This window comes from Haemaphysalis longicornis, unplaced genomic scaffold, assembly GCF_048455015.1.
Source record: "Haemaphysalis longicornis isolate Haplotype H1 unplaced genomic scaffold, Haemaphysalis longicornis Haplotype H1 scaffold_1, whole genome shotgun sequence".
In the NCBI taxonomy this organism is placed as follows: domain Eukaryota; kingdom Metazoa; phylum Arthropoda; class Arachnida; order Ixodida; family Ixodidae; genus Haemaphysalis; species Haemaphysalis longicornis.
In genome coordinates this window covers 478,994,435-479,015,233 of record NW_027526203.1, presented here as the reverse complement: position 1 = coordinate 479,015,233, position 20,799 = coordinate 478,994,435, and the positions used below count along the sequence as shown (strand labels likewise).

General features: G+C 44.8%; 1 protein-coding gene across 1 annotated transcript; it reads right to left on the bottom strand.

Moving 5' to 3' along the window:
* Positions 1-2,760: 2,760 nt before the first annotated feature.
* On the bottom strand, positions 2,761-20,352 carry LOC144156326 (zinc finger MYM-type protein 1-like). Its single transcript, XM_077688298.1, has 3 exons — positions 19,235-20,352; positions 4,670-4,673; positions 2,761-3,658 (listed from the first exon to the last, which is right to left on the bottom strand). The coding sequence occupies exons 1-3, from the start codon at positions 20,347-20,349 to the stop codon at positions 3,416-3,418; spliced, it is 1,362 nt and encodes a 453-aa protein (XP_077544424.1). The 5' UTR covers positions 20,350-20,352; the 3' UTR covers positions 2,761-3,415.
* Positions 20,353-20,799: the final 447 nt, after the last annotated feature.

Here is a 20,799-nt window from a genome sequence, read left to right as displayed (position 1 = left end):
CTTTTTCTTTTTGCATACATCGATGTGTGATCATTTAGAGACAGAGCTCTCGAAAAACTGGTCACCGAACGGACCCTCAACGTCGCGGCGGCCCTATGCCCCCCCCCCCCCCCCTTTCACCCTAAAACCACAGTTCCAAATAAAGTGGATTCTCTCTTTCTCTCTCTCTCTCTATTTCGAAAAACTGCAGAAATGCATGTGGAGGAGTGTCACACTGAGCGTGTAGATTTCCCCATGAAATCTAAAAGAAACCGCGAACGTTTGAACGTTTCTCAAACGAAAGAAACGCGTGGTGCCGGTTCGATGGATGGCGCAACCAAACTCGGCGGCAGATCCTTTTGTTTTAGTCTCTCATTTGTTGGGTGATCGCACAATATTACTTTAGAGTGGAGAAAGCCTAGAATAAAATAATACCGCCAATTCGCGCATCGTGCGTTTCGTTAAAGCCAGATGCTCGCGGCGGCCGCTTTTCTGATGGAGGCGAAAAGCAAAAACGCACGTGTGTACGAGATTTCGGCGCACGTTAAAGATCCCCAGGTGGTCAAAATTAATCCGGAGCCCTCCACTACGGCGCGCCTCATCGCCTGCGTTGCGTCGGCGCGTTAAACCCTACAATCAATCAAGCCAGATGCTGCGCCGTTCTAAGACGGTCATTTTTTCAAGATGGCCACCGGCTGTCCCATAATAGAAATTCGTTTCTATTTCATGTTTTTAGTAAGAGTGTAAATATCATCGCCGTTCTTGGTGTTAATCAATATATACCACAAATACGGGACCTTCGATTGAAAATTGAGCGTGAACAAAATATTTTTTTTTTTTCAGGAAAAACTTGCAAAAACGCTCATTTATTGCTGTATCATTCTGTATAACTAAAAGATACACAAACAGGCTTCGTTTATGTTGACGAACAGAATTTTAACAGGTCAGGCAGGCCGATTCCCGATCATAGCCAATACTCTTTCTATAGCCTTGTAATCGGTGTCGTGCATGAGCTCGCGTCATCCGCAATGATCGTGTTGGCGCGGCATTTCTTTGTGTCGGGCCCGCGGAGATTTCTTCCACGTGGAAGAAATCGAACCTCTGTTAGTCACGCAAGCGTAATTATTATAATCATCGTATAAATTACGTCCTATAAATATAAATGTCCGTATCCTACCTGTTTCCTCTTATTTTTACGGAATAGCAATTGCTCAGTTTAAGCCAATCCTTGCAGCGCGTTATTTGTTTTTAGCAATAAACAATGATGAGAAGTTTGAATTCCCCTTCGCGCCCTACTTGTTACTTACCCCTGCTCCATTTATATGTCCCATTTGCACTTCAGCCTTAGTAATGTCGCTCAAAAACAGTCACTTTCAAGAGCAATCATAAATTTTCTACTCGTCGTGCTAGTCGCACTTTTCTTATGTAGTTGCTGAACAAATGTGTACTTTTTTACGGTGAGCTGTCCACAATGATTTGAAGATATGACTCAACACCGATCGAGGCACCTTATTTCTATACTCTTCCGCTTTTTTCTTTTTTTTTCATTCACTTTTCCTAAATTTGGTAACGCGTACGACGTATACACGCAAAAATTTCTTGGCGGCGTGCATCTGACACATGAATTTCTTGAGGACAGACTGGACTTAAATAACTGTAAGCGGTCGCTTTTGTTGGATATCGACGCGCTTCCGTGCAATCCAGTCCCCGTGAAATTTATGAACGTGTGCGATGAAGCGTCGCTGTGCCATAGGCGCGACAGTCACGCTCTGAAAAATCGCTACATCCGGTGTAAATCAGATCCGTGTAAGTGTCATCCGCTAGATCCGTGCAAATGTCACCCGAATAATAGCGTGTTTTAAGCACAATTTCACTGATGTACGAAACCAACTTCACCATTTTGCGAATGCGCTCTTAAAAATCTGTCAACGGTTCCTACCAGCCCGTGCAGGTCGTGTCGCTCATACAATTGGTATACCGATCGTCTCATCTTATGGTGTGATTTAGTTATTTTAGGAACCCACCCCGGTGACTGTTGTGCTTCTGAGCCCAAGGACGCGGGTTCGATTCCAGACCGCGGCAGGCCGCGGCAGCCGCTTTTTTGTGTGTGTGTGGAGGCGAGAAGCGAAAATGCCTGTGTGTTCTAAATTTCGGCGCTCGTTAAATAGATCCCCCGGTGGTCAAAATTAGTCCGGAGCCCTCTACTACGCCGCGCCTCATCGCCTGGGTAGCGTCGGCGTGTGAAACGTCATAATCAATCAAATAAGATATTTTAGTGCGATTTCAACACATCATTAAACTTAAGGAGCAAAACACAGCTGCTGCGCACCGATAAAGCCGCGCGCAGCATTCACCCTCGAATGTGCGTTGTCACGTACGTATGGCCAGCTATCGGGCTGTTTTCGTGAGTCTTTTACAAATGCCGGTCGGGTGCGTTTTTGTCCATGTGTATGCCGCATATATCCAGGAAACCAGTGACGCCGGAACTATATTTTCAGTGGGGGGGCTGAAGCAATTTTTTTATTTTTTATGTACTTCGAAATTTTTACGCGATTAAAATCAGAGTTTCGCTAGAAAAAAAAAATCGACTTCTTTTCTATTAACCACGTGCAAAAATCTTTTTTTACCCACTGGTTATTCTTAACTTTAAATTGTGCTTATTATACCTTCATTGAATAAAAAATAAACGGGATGGGGAACCGGGAAGAAAGAGAATGTGTTGCGAGTGGCCATCTTAGTCAAGATAGGCCGCGTACTATTAAGCAGAAAATAGAGTGAATTTTCAGTGACCACATATTTATTCGCATTTGACATATTATTTAAGCAACAGAATGTTTGGTACGTTTATACAATGGCGCAGAAAACAAGTGTAATACAAATACAAAAATTGCAATACCACAGTACAAACAGCCACGCTATAATACATACATACAATTGGAAATATTGCACACAAGCATCACACTTATCAGTCAGTGGTGTTATTGCTATAGGGGCTTAGGTGGAACCAAAGGTTGCTGCTATCTCCAAAGTTCTTTGATGCCATCCTGTAAAGTTAGGTCTGTTTCTATTTGTATATTGACGCATATAAAAACATGACATAAAAATAATGGAAATGCAACAATACGAACAAGCACGCTATAATACATGTATGTATAGTCACGGACAAATGAAACGCGACCAGGATAATATAAACCAGAACACATAAATAGCGCGATTTCTCTCCATGCAAGTCACATTGATGTGTGGCCTAATAACAATAACAAAGATGGAAAATGTGGCTTTCAAAATATACCAACAGTGCGCCATTTTTGGACCTCCAAGAACAGCATTTTTCAATTTTGCGTGTTCTTGTTCATAATTTTGTGTTCGCACTTCATGTGACCATGACTGTACATGAATGTCAAAAATGCACAAAAGCAGCAGGCATTTCGGACAGCTAGACGGGACCAAAGGTTGCTACTCGCTCCGCTGTTCTGCTCACAAATTCTTTGATGATGTCCTCTAACCTGAGGGCCGCCGTTCTTTCCTTATGAATGTTCAAAATCAGAAGATGCGACAACCTCTTCTGGGTCATTCGGTTGCGCAAATAAGTTTTTACTCGGCGCAGAGCACTAAAAGAGCGCTCCCCAGAAGCGACCGATGCAGGTATGGACAGCAAAAGCTGAACATACCGCACGACCTGGTCCATTACCCAAGTAGCACCAAAACATTAGAAGAACGTATTTTTTTTTGTTTGGTGCTAACGTTAGAGCAATGTTCTTAATGTCATTTTTTTGAAATGTTTAACTAATGTTATCAAAAACGTTACAGTAATGTTTTGTCAAACATTATTTAAACGTCCACAAAACATTTTTACAACATATTATTAATGTTAGTGTTACATTTCCCTAACGTTGCAGCGAACAAGCTAATAACGTTCAAAAAACGTTTAAAAACAATGTAAAACGTTACATCACATTTCGCCAAACGTTATGCGAACAGTAAGAAAGCATTTCTACAACACATAAATACTTTTGGAGTTACGTTTACCTAACGTTGCAGAAGCACCCTACAAAAACATTTTAAGAACAACTAAAAAACGTTAAGTAACGTTTCGTCAAACATTATTGGAACTGTGAGGAAGCATTTCGACAACATAGTAATTATGTTGGATTTACATTTACTTAACGTTGCAGAAAACACGCTTGAAACAATCTTTTAACGTTGCAAAACCTTTTCAGAATGTGGACCAGGAACGTTACAGAGACGTTTTGCCAAACGTGTGGAATGTGTATCGTGGAGCATTGTTTCTGTTATCCACGTTTGCCGGTTACGATATATTTTAAAGCATTTTCAAAATAACAAAGAAAAGTGAAATTTAAAATAAAATTTTATTTTATTTTTGCATGGTTACAACATTTTTTTTATTTACACTCCATTGCTGCTGCTGTGCAGGAGAGGAGGCTCCATCCAGGGGCTGGCTGCGTCTGTGTGGAAAAAGCAAACAATTCCTACTTCAGTACGCTGCGGCAGTACGCGGTTTTTGCGCGAAAAAGTAGTCGCCGCCTAAGGATTTGTTTAGTTAACGAGCGCACACACGCACATGCACACACGCACGCACTAAAAGGAGAGTAACTGAACAAGCAGCTACGCAGCAACTCGTGCTAACCATATGACCAGAAGAAAGCAAGCGCACAAAATTTTGGGTCACCTGACTCCCAACTTGAATCTCCCGAGTCAGTAACCTATACAGGTTAGTGACTGTTCGTCAAAGTCGCTCGCTAGCGGAGTGTCTTCTGCATGGTTCATGTATTTTTATTAGACAGAGATTAGGATGAAAATTATTTAAATATAAATGCACTATTAAATTTTGAGAATATTAGTTTATTGCTTACCTTGTGGGTTCCTGTAAGCCCAATATTCGCAAAGTGGATCCAGTCACCAATGATGTGGCCCGCTATCGACTGTGACCTGCGTCACACCAGCAGCAGCTGGAAAGCATAGGGCGCGACTAGTTATGGGCTGCATAGCAGCTCATAAATTGAACTACTAAAAAAAATCAAAATGCGCTCTCAGAAATTTTCTACACTCACCAAATACTACTCGGGAACGGATACTAACCTCTCAGACCTTTTTCTTCTTTTCTTCCTGTCCAACTGTATATAGATGACCGCTACCTCAATCGAAACAACCCATCTGAAAATTCGCTTGGTTGTAGAAGCGACGTTTGCTCCTCCAGTCCGGCAGATCTTTCACCTAAAAAAGAACACAAAGTGCTGCAGAGGTATTACAAATGGTTCACACAAAAGAACACACCCATTAAACACGAATGTGTATAATGGTCCAAGTTTACTTACGTAATAAAGGGAACCAAAGTGGGAACTCATAAACGCACAACTTCGATCCTAGTCTTTCTCAGCACTGAAAAGAGTTGTGTGACATTTTTAATACATGCTTGGTTTTAATACATGCTATTTTTAATACATGCTTTTAATACATTTTTAATACATGCTTGGAACAGGCTAGGGGAAGAAAGGAGGAAGAATTTGAGCATTTTACAACAACCCGGGCATTCTTCTTTTTTTTTTTTTTTTTTTGCACGAATGCAGGAAGGTTCCGTTTTTCAGTCAAAGCCCTGCGTATCATTGCAGCCACTAAATTTGTTAGCGTTCACTTTAACCATGGTTTTTGTTTTTTCACGCTCGGCGTTGTTACCTCGTCATATGAAACGCACCCTGTTATTCATCACTGCTGAGCATTTACAGGATTTTTCAAAAGTTTGGAAGAGCGCCTGGAACCACGGCTGTAAAAGCCTTTGATTCAAGCTGTTCGAAACCGCACCACCGATGAACAGTACTAGAACTAGCCTTTTTGCTCGAAGCATGTCGGTTTTATTTCGGCGAACGACGGCTGTGCATGATCAATGCGGCCCCAATGAAAGCGTGTTGGTTCCAAACTTTTGATAAAGTACGCGCAGTAGGCAAAATTCTGTATCCAGAGTGACCTCTTTTGGACGGAACGGCTCCCTTTAGAGGGAGTGGGTGATCGCTAGCATGACCAAGTACCTCCAACACCTCTTAACCCCAATTCCCCCCTTCGGATCTTTATCGGCTTAGTTTAAAATGGCACCTGCCCTGGTCATTCCAGCTCCTGTTGTGCTGTGCGTTATCGATTGAATTCGCTTTTCCATTTTGATTCGCTAAACCCGCTAGCCATTTACACAATTGAGCAATATTTACTTACCAGTTTCTATGGTCTCGGGATTGGCACTCATCGTCGATGAACTCCGCGGCTTTCCCGGTTTGAGGGTATCTTGAAAACCATATATAGCCTGCAATGAAAGTGACTTCGACTCTTTACCAGCTGCTATTTACCAGCCTTTTGGGGTGCATTTCTCACAACTCAAGAACGCGCTATGCTGCTTAATGCATTTCAAAAATGTAAGTCGCAAACGAACGCATGTACTCGAACAGCGCACTTTTTCCCACCCTCTGTGACACCTTCAGCCCTCAAAGTGCCCCTTTCTAACAAAGTTGGCTATATAGTCACGCAGGTTGTCTGGTTGCTTACTCGCCAGCGAAGAAAGCTACGACAAAAGGCTCAGGTTTGCAGCTTTTAACAATATATCCCAGAAGTCTGACGAACTTTTTGCGATAGGTACACCGTCATACCGTCTAAGTTAACCAGCGGCAAAAAAGGCTACCAAGGGGTGCATTCTGACCTGTTCGTTTGCATTTGTATCGACACTACATTCCGAAGTAGCTGCACTGGCTGCACCCCCCCCCCCTTTTTTTTTTTTTTTCACGTTAAGGAACCCCGGCGTTCCCAACATAATTATCGCATCGCCAGGCAATTAGGGGCAAACGTAATGCTTTTTTTTTTCTTCAAAATTTCGCACAGCGAACTAACGTGACACGCACATTATTTTGTTTCGCGTGCCCAAGCCGCTACCTCACTTGCCCGGCTGAAGTGAAGATCATTCGAGTGTGGGCGAGGTTAGTTATCCGAATTCACTTTGCTTTGCACAAAGCGCGCAAAAATCGTTTCCATGCAACGTACCCGTAATATCGATTCTTCCATCAATACTGCCTACTATTCGCCCCGAGCGCGAACACAGTCGGCCCCTGGCGGCGGCGGGACGAACCGCTCCTAGTGTGGATGGCGCTCTCGCGTCGTCTGCTTTTTCACGTCGCGTGCGGCGCAAGACGCGTGCTGCATACGACAAAACAACCAATATGTGTGCTCGGTTGGCAGTAAGCAATGACATAGTTACCTCTGCTTGCGCATTTCATCTAGAAACGGAATAATCAGTGGCTGTTGCGGGTTAATGCGCTGGTTTAATTCCACGAAACATCTTCGCCCTGGTCACCGCTTGAGTGCGAAACTTGTTATAAACATTGCTTCCACACATTGCACTTTTCTTGTGGTTGAGTGCAGTCGTCTGCCGTTTCGGGAACGTCCAAGGGTGCTTTTTGAAGGTGCCATGGCGTCGTGATTATTTAAAGGATAAAAGTTTAGTACGCGAAACGGGTAAGCAGCGACAAGACCTGTGCATACGCGTGCAAATTCCACACCCTCGTAAAATTGCGCTATGTCCTTATAGAAAGAAGAAACAAACAAAAACATTTACACTGCACACGACCCGTGCGCTATCGCCCATACATTAGTGGAAACGTATTTTACACCCGCAAGCGCCTGTGTGATCGTGTCCTTCCCGTACCTTTCCTAATATAAATAGCATTTTTGGACAGTCGTTGTTTATACAGAGGAGGAGGAATAAACATTTATTCAACTGTATCGAGTTGCTAATTTTACGTATTATTTAAAATACGTTTCTGTGGATGCGCAAGAGTATTTAGGGGGAATTTTTCGGCAAAATTAAGCAGTTGTGAGTTTGCGTCTGTCATGTGGCATTTCGTGTGTCATTTTCATATATATCATTTTCAAATCCGACATGAATCACCTTGTCCAGAAACGTGCCTCACTCAGCATAACCAAATGCCTAATATGGGCACGTCTTAACCTTTTAAGGTGGAGGTAAGTTTAAAGAAAGAGGAGAAAACGCGTAATATAATGCGCGTTGTCGCCCACATGTGTGAGGGGTGTGTGCCATGACTCGCTGTTTTTTTTTTAATTTTTCCCCACAATGCTTGCTTTGAATACAATTTTGAAAAAGGCGAGCCACAATTCCTGGACAATCCTGGACAAAAGGGGGGTTAATCAGTTTTTAAAATGCTTTTTCACCGCTACAGAACACGACGCTTTCGATTGTAAGTAATACTGATAACTATAGTTTGGCTTTTCGCGTTACATGCGTTCTCTTCTCTCTGCTCTTGCAACGTTGGCAGGACCCCCCCACCCCTTCCCGAAAAAAAACTAAGTGCACAGAATTTCATTTTTTAACCAATCCTCAAGAATTAAATGCCAAGACAAAAGCGATATTCAGTTTACAAAACAAAGTAGTTACCGGGAACCCGGCCGTTGCGCTGATTCGCCACGAGAAATAAAAAGGAAATGTTTTACTACATCTGCAACAGCGCAACTTCATTTATTGCCATCTTTAGAGTTAATAAGCGACCTTATAAACAAGAATGCAAACACATCTCGCTGTTGCAGGCACCTGTTAGATTTTAAAAGGAACGCAAATGGTCAACATAGCAGCCGTAACAGAAAATTTGTGCTCACTGTGAGGTCCCAGAAGCTTGCAATGGTTTGCACACTGTAAACCTGCTTGTCACTTTGAGAAAACCTAGCTAAACATGAGCTGTTGATTGTACTGCGTGCGTTGACAATTCAATTCGCAAGTTCACTTGCGACGAAAGCCGTAAATAAGTAATCCGAAACCGTTATTCATCAAACCTTCCTTCAGAGTCTTAAAATCTCATTTAAAAGACCCGTTAGAGCGGTTACATTTATATCTCTGCGCTGATAAAAATTCAGTAATTTCATGTTGCCTTTTGAACACACAAAAAATATCGTAAGCTCTTAGAAAGAATTTCGGGGCAGTTAAGTAGTGTTACCATTTCAGGGCATCCCACAAAAGCAAGAATGCGTCATGCTACCAGTGAAAGCGATTGAGATTGCCGTTGTAAACTGAATTTCAGAGGTCGAGGCTTCCTGATTTGTTTCTATTTATGCTTTTATTGAAGGCTCAAAGCCATAGTCTGGAAAGATCGAGCTTGCTACGAGCCACAGCGTACAAGTTCATTGTCACAATTACGGCCATTCTGAGATTCCCGATGAGTCGTCGCTTTTTTTGGCGTAGTAATGAAAACTGACTGCCGCTTCCATGGTATACATTGAACGTTGAGGAACCGAGCTACAGCATACCACTCTTGTATGCACCTTTCGTGCGCACATACGGCGGGAAAAAGGCACGAAGCGCGCCCACAGTGTGCATTCTTACGGGCCGCTCAGCGGAGCATCCACACTAGCAGCGCGACGCTGTCGCCACCTACATGTCGAGCTCGCGGCGAATATAGTTCACCAAACATATAAGGCCCGTTCACACTTGCGACGATGAGACGCGATTTCAGAAGCTTTTGCCGTCCGGCGATCCGTTTTGTCGTTCGGTCTCGGCCAATTTGTCGCCGCGAGAGAAATCGCGTTGTTCGTCGCAAGTGTGCACGGGCCTATAAGCAAGAAAATACTCACGAGTTGCTCCTGCACACCTTCCTTGTATGTCGCTTACATTGCCCAAACGCCGCCTCTGGCGCTTCGTTTTGAATATCCAGCGATAAACGGGTCTCGGTTGGACAGACCACGGAGAAAGATATAACACCATCGAACAGGCTACGACTGAACAAGCATGCGCTTGCGCATATACTTACGTCTACAACTGCAGTGTTCCAGGTAAACGATCCGGTGTAACGACTGGAGTTGGGTGCGCACGGGGTCCACTCGGCAGTGGCGAGAAAAGACCCCTTAAGCCCTTGCCCTTTTTTCTTTCCCTCTCATATGGGACGAGAAGGCAGTGGATCTCCAAGCAACTTTCCGCAGCCGCTGTCTGCGGCTGAAACCTGTCTGAATGAACAAAAAGCCGTGGGGGGATGCTACACAAAGGAACGTCGCACAATGCGACGGGACACTTCTCCACCCGCCCTTGGGGACAGCGCCGCGAAGTTCGCCTTTTACATCGCAAAGTGAAGACAGCCTTACCTGCTCGTCTCAACGAACAGAATGAAGAGGACTCGCGAACAAGATTGACTTTGAATGAGACTGATCGTGATGCCCGGATCAAGGAACGCTTCATAACCAAACATGAAATACGAATGGTGTAGGGAGAAAATTTGTAAAAAACACCAGTGGCATTTTTTTTTTTTTTGTGAACTAGAACTTAAACGTTTTGATTCACTAGTCAGAAATATCATGCTTCGATGAAAAAAGAATTGTGGGCAACTTAACCAGTCCGGCTGGTGCGTACGGAATAACTGTGTGGTCATATAACTACAAAAAAGGGTTTTTTTTTTTTCGTACGTGTATGCTTTAAACAAGCGAGTTACCCCTGCAGCCTTGAGCACTATTAGCGAACACGATTACGTAATTTCTCGCCTGGTCGCCGATAAAGCATGCCTTCGCCAGGAATGCCTTCGCACATGGAGTCCATCTCCCCCCCCCCTTCCCCCCTCTTCCTCCTCCCCCGTTAAACGGCTCCGAAAATTACATAGTCTCACGACTAGAAAGAATAGGATATCATTTCACAGTAAATCACGGAATATTACGCAAATTACGGGATATTACGGCTAGAAACTGCTCTTTCTAATGTTTTCTAAAATGTTTTCTGAGTGAATCTAGAGCAATCTCTCCCCTGCCCAAAGAACAACAATTTAATAGGAAATAAGCCGCAACGAGTAAAATAAATCTGCTTTATAATACGTGTTGCTTGAAGTGTGTTAAAGGAGCCATGAAGAGAAAATACAACTTTGTTTAATTTGAAAGAACTAGGATTCAGTATCTCACTCAGCTCCATTACAGCCCCAAAAGATGTTTTTTTAACGAAAAAAAAGCAAGAAGTATTTAAAAACTTTCAAATTTTGCGCCACAGTGACGTATTATGAGCAAGCATGACGTCACACGGGCCAACAATAAAACATAATTTTCAGTGCGTTAACTGCACATTAGCATTCAAGTGATGCGGTCAAATGAAACTAGAGGCCCCATTACAGACGTCGAGTCATGTGTCATCGCGGAAGGTCGCTTAGGCGGCCGCCAATCGCGCAAACAAGGTTCCGTGACGTCATAGAAAAGTTGCGGGAAATTGGCTAGGGGGTCGCGACTGCTTCACACGTTTTCTTTAATATCTCCGTTATTTGTTCGAAGATTGCGATGATATTCGTATCATTGTTATCGGGATTAAGCAGTCTTTCTAATAAGCCCAACTTGTATTTTGTCTTCATGGCTCCTTTAAAGAAAAACCAAACAATGGACACAAATCGTAAGATAAACTTTTGAAACGCGGCATTAATATAATAAAAAAATTCAGTAAGTGCAGTAAATAGTCATTCACGACATATGATTTACCAAAATCAAAATACAACAATACGTTCAAAGCAAATAAGGCATACAAGAACCAGACCGAAGTAGGTGGCTAGTACCAACAAATATATTTTACATGACCTGCTTGAGACAGCTAGCGCACCGCTGGCGTTGTCTTATTACCGCTGTTTCCAGAAAACTGCACGTGCACTGCTTGCGTACTCAAACGCTTCGTCGTCGTTTTCTACCGTCGTTGTCTTCTTCCATCGTGCCACGTTAGGAGCACACTACGAGTAACCATATATGTTCTTCAAAATGTTTTCGCATCGAAATGCCTTTGAACCGAGAAGTCCGTGCATCGGAAAGCCCGTGCGCCGAAACGTGCTTCACCGAAATGTCCCAGACCCCGTCATATCAGTAACAGGGAGACACTGTGATCGGATGATTCGTTTCAAATAGAGCCACTATTTAGTGGCTCTAGTTTCAAATTAGCTCGATGGCATAGGCGCCAACAAAGTGGGCGCTGAAAGGCTCGATCCCCCCCCCCCCTCTTCCCTCCCCCTCCCCATTTTTCGAGGGCTTCGTGTCCTCACGCCGCACACGATGATGGGAAAAATATGGCTACGCAGCTTTTCAACAACAAACGCAACTCAAGGTGTTAAACGGAGTTCGCGTAATTGGAGGCTAAATATTGCGCTTCGGCTGATTATAAGGACTCGAATACTTCCTAATCGTCTTGCCCTTGCCTGTGAGAAGAATTCGGGCTTTGAGTTAGCACAATGTCTGCAAGGCACAAAATGGGAAAAAAGGAGTCATTTCAATTACATTTGAACCAGGATGTAACTAACTTCCATGTGACGAATTCCTGGATTTAACAAAGTTTTTCAAATCCCCATTGCCAGCCTCATTGAACACGATGCGTTTTCGACCTGACGTCTATATAACGAAGGCATGGCAACAGTTACACCTTCATGTAACGAAGTCGATACGCTGATGAGCCATCGTTTTTTGCACTTTTTTTGAAAAATTGGCTGGAGATATGCACTAATTTAGCGAACATTGCCCGCGCTGCAAACTACCGTGTGTTTCAAATGTGAGTGTGGTGTCGCTTAGGTGCTAGGCCCAACTGTCGGTGAGTATATTCGCGCGTCTCCACTGATTTCTGAGGTGTAGGTTCGTTGGTGATGAGTTCTGCTACTAGAAAACGAAAAGATTTGTCTTTTCAAGACAAGCTCGCAATTTCAGGTGCCGTCTCCGCAGGCAAGTAGGATCAACGTTGTCGTTCGGTACAGCATCCCAGCTAGCACCTTCTCAAAAAGTTTGAGTGCACAATTAAATAGCATCAAGTTCGCGAAAAGGCGCCCTTTCAGCACACGTTTGCTCCTTGAAACTGGTTAAAGCAGCGAAGAGTGTCAAAAGGCAAAATTGATAGTTACGTTACGCTTGCGAATACAGGGGTATAAGTTACCTTGATGCTTTGGACTGCTGTGTACTGAAAAACTTCATGGAAAAGCAGAAGCCGCAAATAGAGCATTTTTTCCCTCCGAAATAAATTCTTGAAGGGAGAGTTCACTATCCCTGATGTCAAGTATTCTGATTTAGTTTCTGCTTCATTTACGGGTGCCTTAAATCGAAACTTGCATATAATGAAAACCTGCATGTAACGAAAATTTTGAATTTTTATCAACTTCTTTACATACAGGTTTAACTGTACGCGTAACTCTATATTTCGACGTGGTGCGTGCTTTTACACGGCGGATAAACCTAGGCTTGCATCAAAATTGACGAATTGATTACGTCTGCCGCAAAGAGAAGTTTTCAAAGTTTCAATTTCGTCGCCTAAATATTTTTATGAAGTTTCATCAAAGGTAATACAGTTGTCAAACATTATAGCTTTTGCAGTGAATTAACAACACCGCAGCAGCAGCCATCAAAATATTTAGGCAGCAATCGTGCCGCCAGCGCAGCGCTATACAGCGGAGTGCAGTTTATATACGTAGATGTTAAAAGTTGAAATCCACTCTAGAAATACAGTTATGCGGCTACAAAGGAAGGCTGTACAGCTTGGTTAGATACTTCGCAAGGGTCCCGGTGCTTGATTTCACCTTGGGTCCACCGCCCATCGACATCATGAAGTCGATTTCCCGACTAAACTTATAACCAGGAGGCTAGCCGTTTGTAGCGCGAGCGTGAGCGTAGGGTATCATCGATTGTGAGCACTTACGCGCTCGTATAGGCTCAAGGCAGGAGCATGGATATATGGTTAGCAACCGCCACCAAAATGTTACAGAGAGGAAGACGTGAAACGAAGATGTATTTACAAGGCGTATTTACACCCGCCTTGGTGGCTCAGTGGCTAAGGCGTTGTGCTGCTGGGCACGAGGACGCTGGTTCGATTCCCGGCCGCTGCGGCCGCTTTTCCGATGGAGGCGAAAAGCAAAAACGCCCGTGCGTACGAGATTTAGGCGCACGTTACAGATCCCCAAGTGGTCAAAATTAATCCGGAGCCCTCCACTACGGCGCGCCTCATCGCCTGCGTTGCATCGGCGCGTTAAACCCTTCAACCCATGAACCAAGGCGTATTTACATAACAGAAGGCTCCACGCAGACCAAGAACGCCAGAGCTTCGGCTTCTTCCTTTTCAATACATGTACACCTCAGAGTCGATCTGAGCGCGCCCAGCGTCTTGTTTTGGCTGCAATTTAGCACACGTGCGAGCAGGCTAGGCACTGGCGTTCGTGTCTTCTTCCTCTGTGGCTGATGCACCATAACAATGCTGTTGTACTTTATATGGCTAATGCGAAACAAAATAACGCGAAACTGCGGTGTCGCAGTCTCGCGTTGCATGCGCAGGGCAACTCTGGCTTTCACTGTGCGTGAGTTCGTTACAGATCTACCAAATCATCCAATGGGTGTTAATTCGATCGCCGCATTGATAAGAAGCAGCTCTCGCATTTTTGTTTTCTGCTTCAATGGCGCAGAATTTGCGGTGCAAACGTGACAGGAATGTAAAAATTACACATAACACTGTCAATTCCTATTCATTTTTTTCTATTCCTAGTCATTCATTCATTAATTCATTCATCCTAGTCATTCATTCCTAATCATTCCTAGTCAATTCCTAAAATAAATTTAACTTCATGATGCTTACTGAAAATAGTTAAAAGCGTGCTTTCGTGTATATTTGAAGTAACCTGCATTTGACTTGCAAATCGTTGTTTCCCGGCAACAAGTGTATTTCTCGATGACGCAAAACACCTTCTGCTGCTCTGTGCTGTCGCTCTTTCTTGCGCTCGGTGCAGATGACAGAAAAGAAAAATACCAGGCAGCCTCACGCCGGAATACAGAACACAAGAACAAGCTTTTGACGCACTTCCCCTGCAGGTCTTGAGAGGGGGAGCAAGCCCCCACCCGCCGCGCGCACCCGCATGATACACGCCTTGCAAAACGAGGGGAGCGGCGGTGGGCAACAATAGGACTGGTCATAAATGGGACCGGTTGTTGACGGAGCTATTCCTCTGAGGGAACAAAAGGCAACTGAGGGGAAAGTCGCCTTGCCTGAGAAATGTTTCGCGCAGACTCGCAGCGGCCAAAACCACAACTGATGACACGATTGGCGCTGTAATTTATCCTCCTCACACGTTGGCCTGCCCATGTCCTGGGCTGGGCTCATAACACAAAATAAACACGCACGCATACACACTTACAACATTTGTCTCAGCACATCTCCGGCGGCGTCAAAATGCAGTCAAGCACTGAAATAATGTGGCTGCGATTTTTAAAAGCATTGGCGTAGCCAGGATTTTATATCGGGGGGGGGGGGGGGGGTGTTTGTTAGCCTCCCTTTCCGCCCCCACCCGTAAAGCTGACCCCCTAAACTGCCTTTCTGTCTCTTCGTCAAGATGCCTGCCAAGAACAGACAGTTGGTTTCATTCGCCTAGATCGTCCTTTTTCTTTATTTCAAGCCTAATTCGAGATAGTTAGGTGATTGTGCATACTCTTTCAACCAATTTAACAATGTAACAAGCGGTGACCTTATTTCAGGTCATAACATATGTTACGCCAGGGCTCGCGAGTTGAAGAAGTGGAAGGGGACGGGGTTCGAACACAAGAAGCGCGGCACATTTACGCATTCGGAACAATTTCAAACAGCTGCCTATCCCTGCACATTGACTAGAGCTTTGATCTTTCTAATGTCAGGGGCCCAAACAGACATCTGTCCTCCTTAATTGTCTCTCCAGTCATCGACTAAGACTTGTGATACTTTATCGAACCTAGTTTCCATGGCGCAACGCATGCTTTAGGAGCTGTGACGGGAGGTAACAGAGGTTGCGTGAAGGCTGCGGAAAAGATAAAACGAAAAGCTGAGAGAGGCACGCGTCGATCGCGGAAAAGAAGATAAAAAGGTGACCTCTTAGGTGTGCCGATCCTTGGTACAAAAAATATATACGTGACTGATTGAACGAGCATGCGGCTTCCACCGGATTGTCTGCTTAAGACTGGTTATTTTACTATTAGGAACTGTTGGCCCGAGCCGCCAGAGCTGCTCAAACGAGCTGGAAGTTGGCCGCGGAAGACACGCCAAAGATAGCAGAATCGGTGGCGACACGCCGACGGCACGAGATGCAAAGTTCTATATAGACCCTTTGCAAAAAGCCGGACAACACTGAGAATTCAGCGATGGTAACACTGGTGGTGAACGCGACAACGCCATTAGAAAGGAAGCAGGTCGTAGCAACGCCGTTGCGGTTGCATGTTTTCGCCCACGGCTTCACGAGTCTGTTGCCCCGCGACGCGTATGCAATTACATGGACGGTGGACGGTAGCTACTCCATAGAAACTCTGTGCTCGCAGCCTTTTTGCTTCCTTTCTAATGGCGGCGCAGCGGGTGCACAGTGTTGCCAGAGTGGCTTGCTGCTTTTCCGCCAACGATTTGGCCATTTTGCAAAGGGTTTATACACCATTTTCCTTGCTAGAGGTGGGCGCCACCATTTGCTTTTTCTGACCAGACGTTAGCGCCGTCTATGAAGAGACCGCCGAAACCTCCGCGCTGGGCTGTTAAGTGCGCCGTTCTTGGCGTGCGTCTGCTCGGTATCCGTGAATTACCGAGTGAACCGTAGTGGTTTGGCGCTAAGTTAGCGGTTGCAGTGCTTGTGTGTGCGTGTTCTGTTTTGTTTTCATCATCTGCGGACGGATTTTAGTTCCTAATTTGCTGCCAGAGCGGGAAATTCCGACCCCGGCTGTTGAGAGCAGCAGTAGCAGTGTGGTGGTGGTGCCGGTGGTGCTCCGCAGTTCCGCGATGCAAACGTATCGGTATGGCACCGACTGACATAGAAATCGATGTCGGAGAGTAAATACGTGTTTTCAATACCACCGTGCTTGTTATGTTCACCGATTAGTCATGTTTACGGAAGCGCGGACGTCGAATGCGGAGCGCGCACAGCATATGTGGGTCACGGTGATCCGTGCTCGTGATGGACTTTCGACGAGGCGATTGCTACGCTGTTGACATTGCAATGCAATATAATCTTTCTTAACTAGACTTATGAGGGTTACTGACGAAACGAAATCACCTGGGCGGAAAAATAACACGACCGCACAACCAGTCAAATTACTATTCGAAGGTCGAGCAAAAGGGTTGACGTTCGGGCGAGTTAATATTGGTTGATCATGATCGTGATCATGATTGACCTAACTCTGCGCAGCGCATGTGGCCTGTCGCTCGGAGCCCACCTTTGTGAAACCGCTGCTTGCACCACAAATGCTTTACGCGACCAGCAGTAACTGTTTTGTAATTGTAATACTTTAGATTCCGTGGCAACGCAAAAAAATTAGAAGCTTTTCCTTTGACCGCGTTGTGAACCGGTTGAGCTATTTTCCAAATGCAGTGTTCACGCGTATCTCGAGCTGCGTTTCCACATAGGGCTGCCTGCTTATCCTGCTATCGACCAGCAGTGTGCGATGGAGAAAGTTATCCTTTCATATCGTTTGGCAGTGTAGTGAGTTAGCCTGATAAAAAGTCAACAAAACGCCGTGATTTTAATGGTTAGATTAGATGAAAAGGGGATTGTTTAATGCCAATCGGCTGTAATGACCAAACAATATATGGTATTTTAAATTGACTACAAGGAACTAGAAGTTACTGTAATGTTGTATTGTATCGGCGCTCGTGAAAGATCCCCAAGTGGTCAAAATTAACCCGCAGCCCTCCACTACGGCGCGCCTCATCATCCATGAAGCGTCAGGGCGTTAAACACCATAATGAATGAATGAATCAATCAATCAACCAACCAATCAATATTGCTGTATTGTAAAGGATAAAGTTGCTTCTAACATTTCAGGGGGTTCCGTTAATTGCCTGTCGCAGCTTTGCGTGTGATAAATGGATTTTGCTCCGTCTGCTTGCCGTCCTAGTGCACCCAACAAACCCTGGAGTTGGTCGTTGGTACAAAGTCGTTGCGATTTATCAACGGAATCCACCGATATCTCAACTCGGTGTGCGTTGGGAAGCGATGCCGCAAAAACACGCCGCAACCGCACTGCATTTTCTCCAGGCAGTGCCGTGCACATGCGTGCTGTCAGCGACTGTTTCTCGCTTTCTCAGGTTGTTCAATAACCAACCACCGGGCAGTGCTGACCAAGCGACGTTTGCGCCTTGAACGGCATCGCAGCATTGGCTAAAACAGTTGAAAGTTCCGCAAAAACTAAGCACACGGTGCGAAATACTCCTGAACTACGCAGTGGAGCTCACCGCGCCGAGCGATGTTAGCAGCCCAGCGCGCTCAGGCAACGCTGGTCGGCCGCCGAGAGAACTGGTTTGAGAGTATTTTCCTCCTTTCCCGGCTGCTTATGGAAAATGGTGTATATGTGAAATAAGGAAATAACCCGAAATATCCTCCTCCCCCCCCCCCCCTTTTAATATGTCAAAATGGTGAAGAGGGAGCCAGAAGAACCGACCGGTACGTGCTGGAGCCTGGAAGCGTTATCTGGCGCGTGCGATTCACGTTCGCGCGAATCACCCGTCCTAGATGACCCCCCCCCCCCCCTCCCCACTTCCCTCACGAGAAATTTCGGGGGGAGGACTTGTTTTGACCCCCTGTACTGCTGAAGACTTTGGTAAAAGCCAGTTGTATTGTGCAATTAGTTTGAACATAACATCATCCTGCCGTTGTAACTTAAATGTTATGCTTATGTTCAGATTTATTATGTTACCTGACAGTATTACCTCGAGCATTTTAATAACGTTAAATTTCTAAAGTTACTTCAACGTTATGCCTTGAAAATTGTAATAACGTTGCAATAAAGATGTTACCTATAACATTGCTTTGCGGTTACTTCTTAACATTATAATAATGTTTACATTTTTACATCCCATTAATGTTCTGCCGTGAACATGCCCTGAACGTTATTATAATGTTTCAATTTGTACATTACTTTAATGTTGAGTCCTGAGCATTTTAATAACGTTACCATTTCTAACATTGGTTATAAGTTGTTTCCTGAACATGTCCTGAACGTTATTATAATGTTTGTATATTTACATTACTTTAATGTTGAGTATGAGCATTGTAATAACATTAGTATTTCTAACATTGGTTTTAAGTTGTTTCCTAAACGTTAAATAAATGTTGGGAATAAAACGTTAACATACATGTTTGTTTTCAACGTAAAAAGAACGTTTCTAACATAACATAAACATTGAATGTTTTTTTAAACGTTACATAAACATTGCCTCGTAACATTTAACGTTATTTAAACTTTCGCAACTTCCAGATAACGTTATTCTAATGTTCTGTGCTACTTGGGTAGCTCGCGAATGTTTTCCGCTTTGCTTTGCAGCATCTTCAAAATGCCCAGGGATGTGGTGGAATCGGCATCGTGTAGAAGAGTTGGTAGAAGCAGAAACTGCGCCGAGAGTCTGCACAGGTCAAAATCTACTGCATGCACTCCCAAAGACGCCTTTAGCCCATCAGCTGTGAACTGAGTTCCCCTTGCAGCGCTGGCTAAAATGCCTTCCAGTTTTACGAGCTGTAACATGCCCGGCTGCTCAAAACGCCGTTGCGTTTCATTCATAATCCGATCGGCAGCAGCGAAATACTCCTTGCGCAGTGCTGCTTTAACGTCGAGTGTAACTGGCTGAACAGGCCTGTCAGTCGCCTCGTACCGCCTAGGCGGTTTTGCCGGCCTGGACACTCGAGGCTCTTTCAGGCATAGGCGTGCTGCAGTTGTGCTCGTGTGCTGCCACAGCTCCTCAAACGCGGCATCAGAGCGCAGCCGAGAGACCGCCTCGCGGAGAGCCTCTGCAGCCTCTTTTGCACCCGCCGCTCGACATGTTGAGCTCTGGAAAGCCCTTGCCAATTCTTCACAAGGGCCGAAAAAAGCTATGGAAATGTTGATCCCTAACAACGTTTCAAATTTCTGCAAAAGGGTGTAGTAACCCCTGAAAATGGCCTTGCTGCCATCTGTCACTGAACCTGGTGTCTCCAAAAGCTCCTTGAGCGTCTCCTGTACCCTAGCGTAGTTGTCAAGAAACCTTTGCATGGACTTAACTCTAACGGTCCATCGCGTAGGGCAAAGCGGCAGTAAATTGTTTGGCCTGGAACCGTTCTCCAAATCTACTTCGCCCCCTGTAGAAACTACTATGTTGGCGTAAGCACTTTTGCGCTTTTTGGAGTCGAGGATTACGTTGGAAATATCTTTAACAGTGCTAAGAGCGTCTCCAATTATGTCGCAGCTCCTGCTAGCCTCCTGCAGTACAAGATCTAAACAGTGATTACTGCAGTGGACATACAAAGAACGCGGTTCGCAATCGCTAATTCTTTTTTGTACACCCGAAAAACGACCGGACATATTTGCCGCCCCATCAAAGCAGTGGCCACGGACGCAGTGAAAGTCTAGGCCCAGGCGCAAAAGCATGTCCTTGATAGAGTAGATTTCTGACACAAACAAAAACACTTTCAAATCCATCTCAGGCCCCCTTTAAGCAGAAAGCCTTAAGGTGGCGGTCCCACTCGATCGGCCCGCGCTGCCGGTTTTGGACGATGTTTGCGTAGGCGCTGTTGCGCCCCAGTTGGCACCACATTCATGGCTAATGTATCATTAGAAAGCAGAAGTCTTCTAGATTCCGAACTCGCTTACCGGTCTATTCCAGCTAATTTGGCTTTAGAAGGAGAAGCCAATTTGCAAGAGAGAAAAATTGTATTTTTGCTTTTTTTGCTTCGGGCGGTGTAAGAATTTGAGAAAACTATGCGACGTAATTACATGTAGTTTGGTATGTGCATAGAATAGATGTCTATGCAGTTAGTTACGTTTGGAAGTTCCGTTTCAGCGAATAGATTTTGTTATACGGCCGTTTGAAAATAGCTA

Coding starts and splice junctions, on each gene's coding strand:
- LOC144156326 (XM_077688298.1), bottom strand. CDS start 20,349: ATGCTTTTGCGCCTGGGCCTAGACTTTCACTGCGTCCGTGGCCACTGC.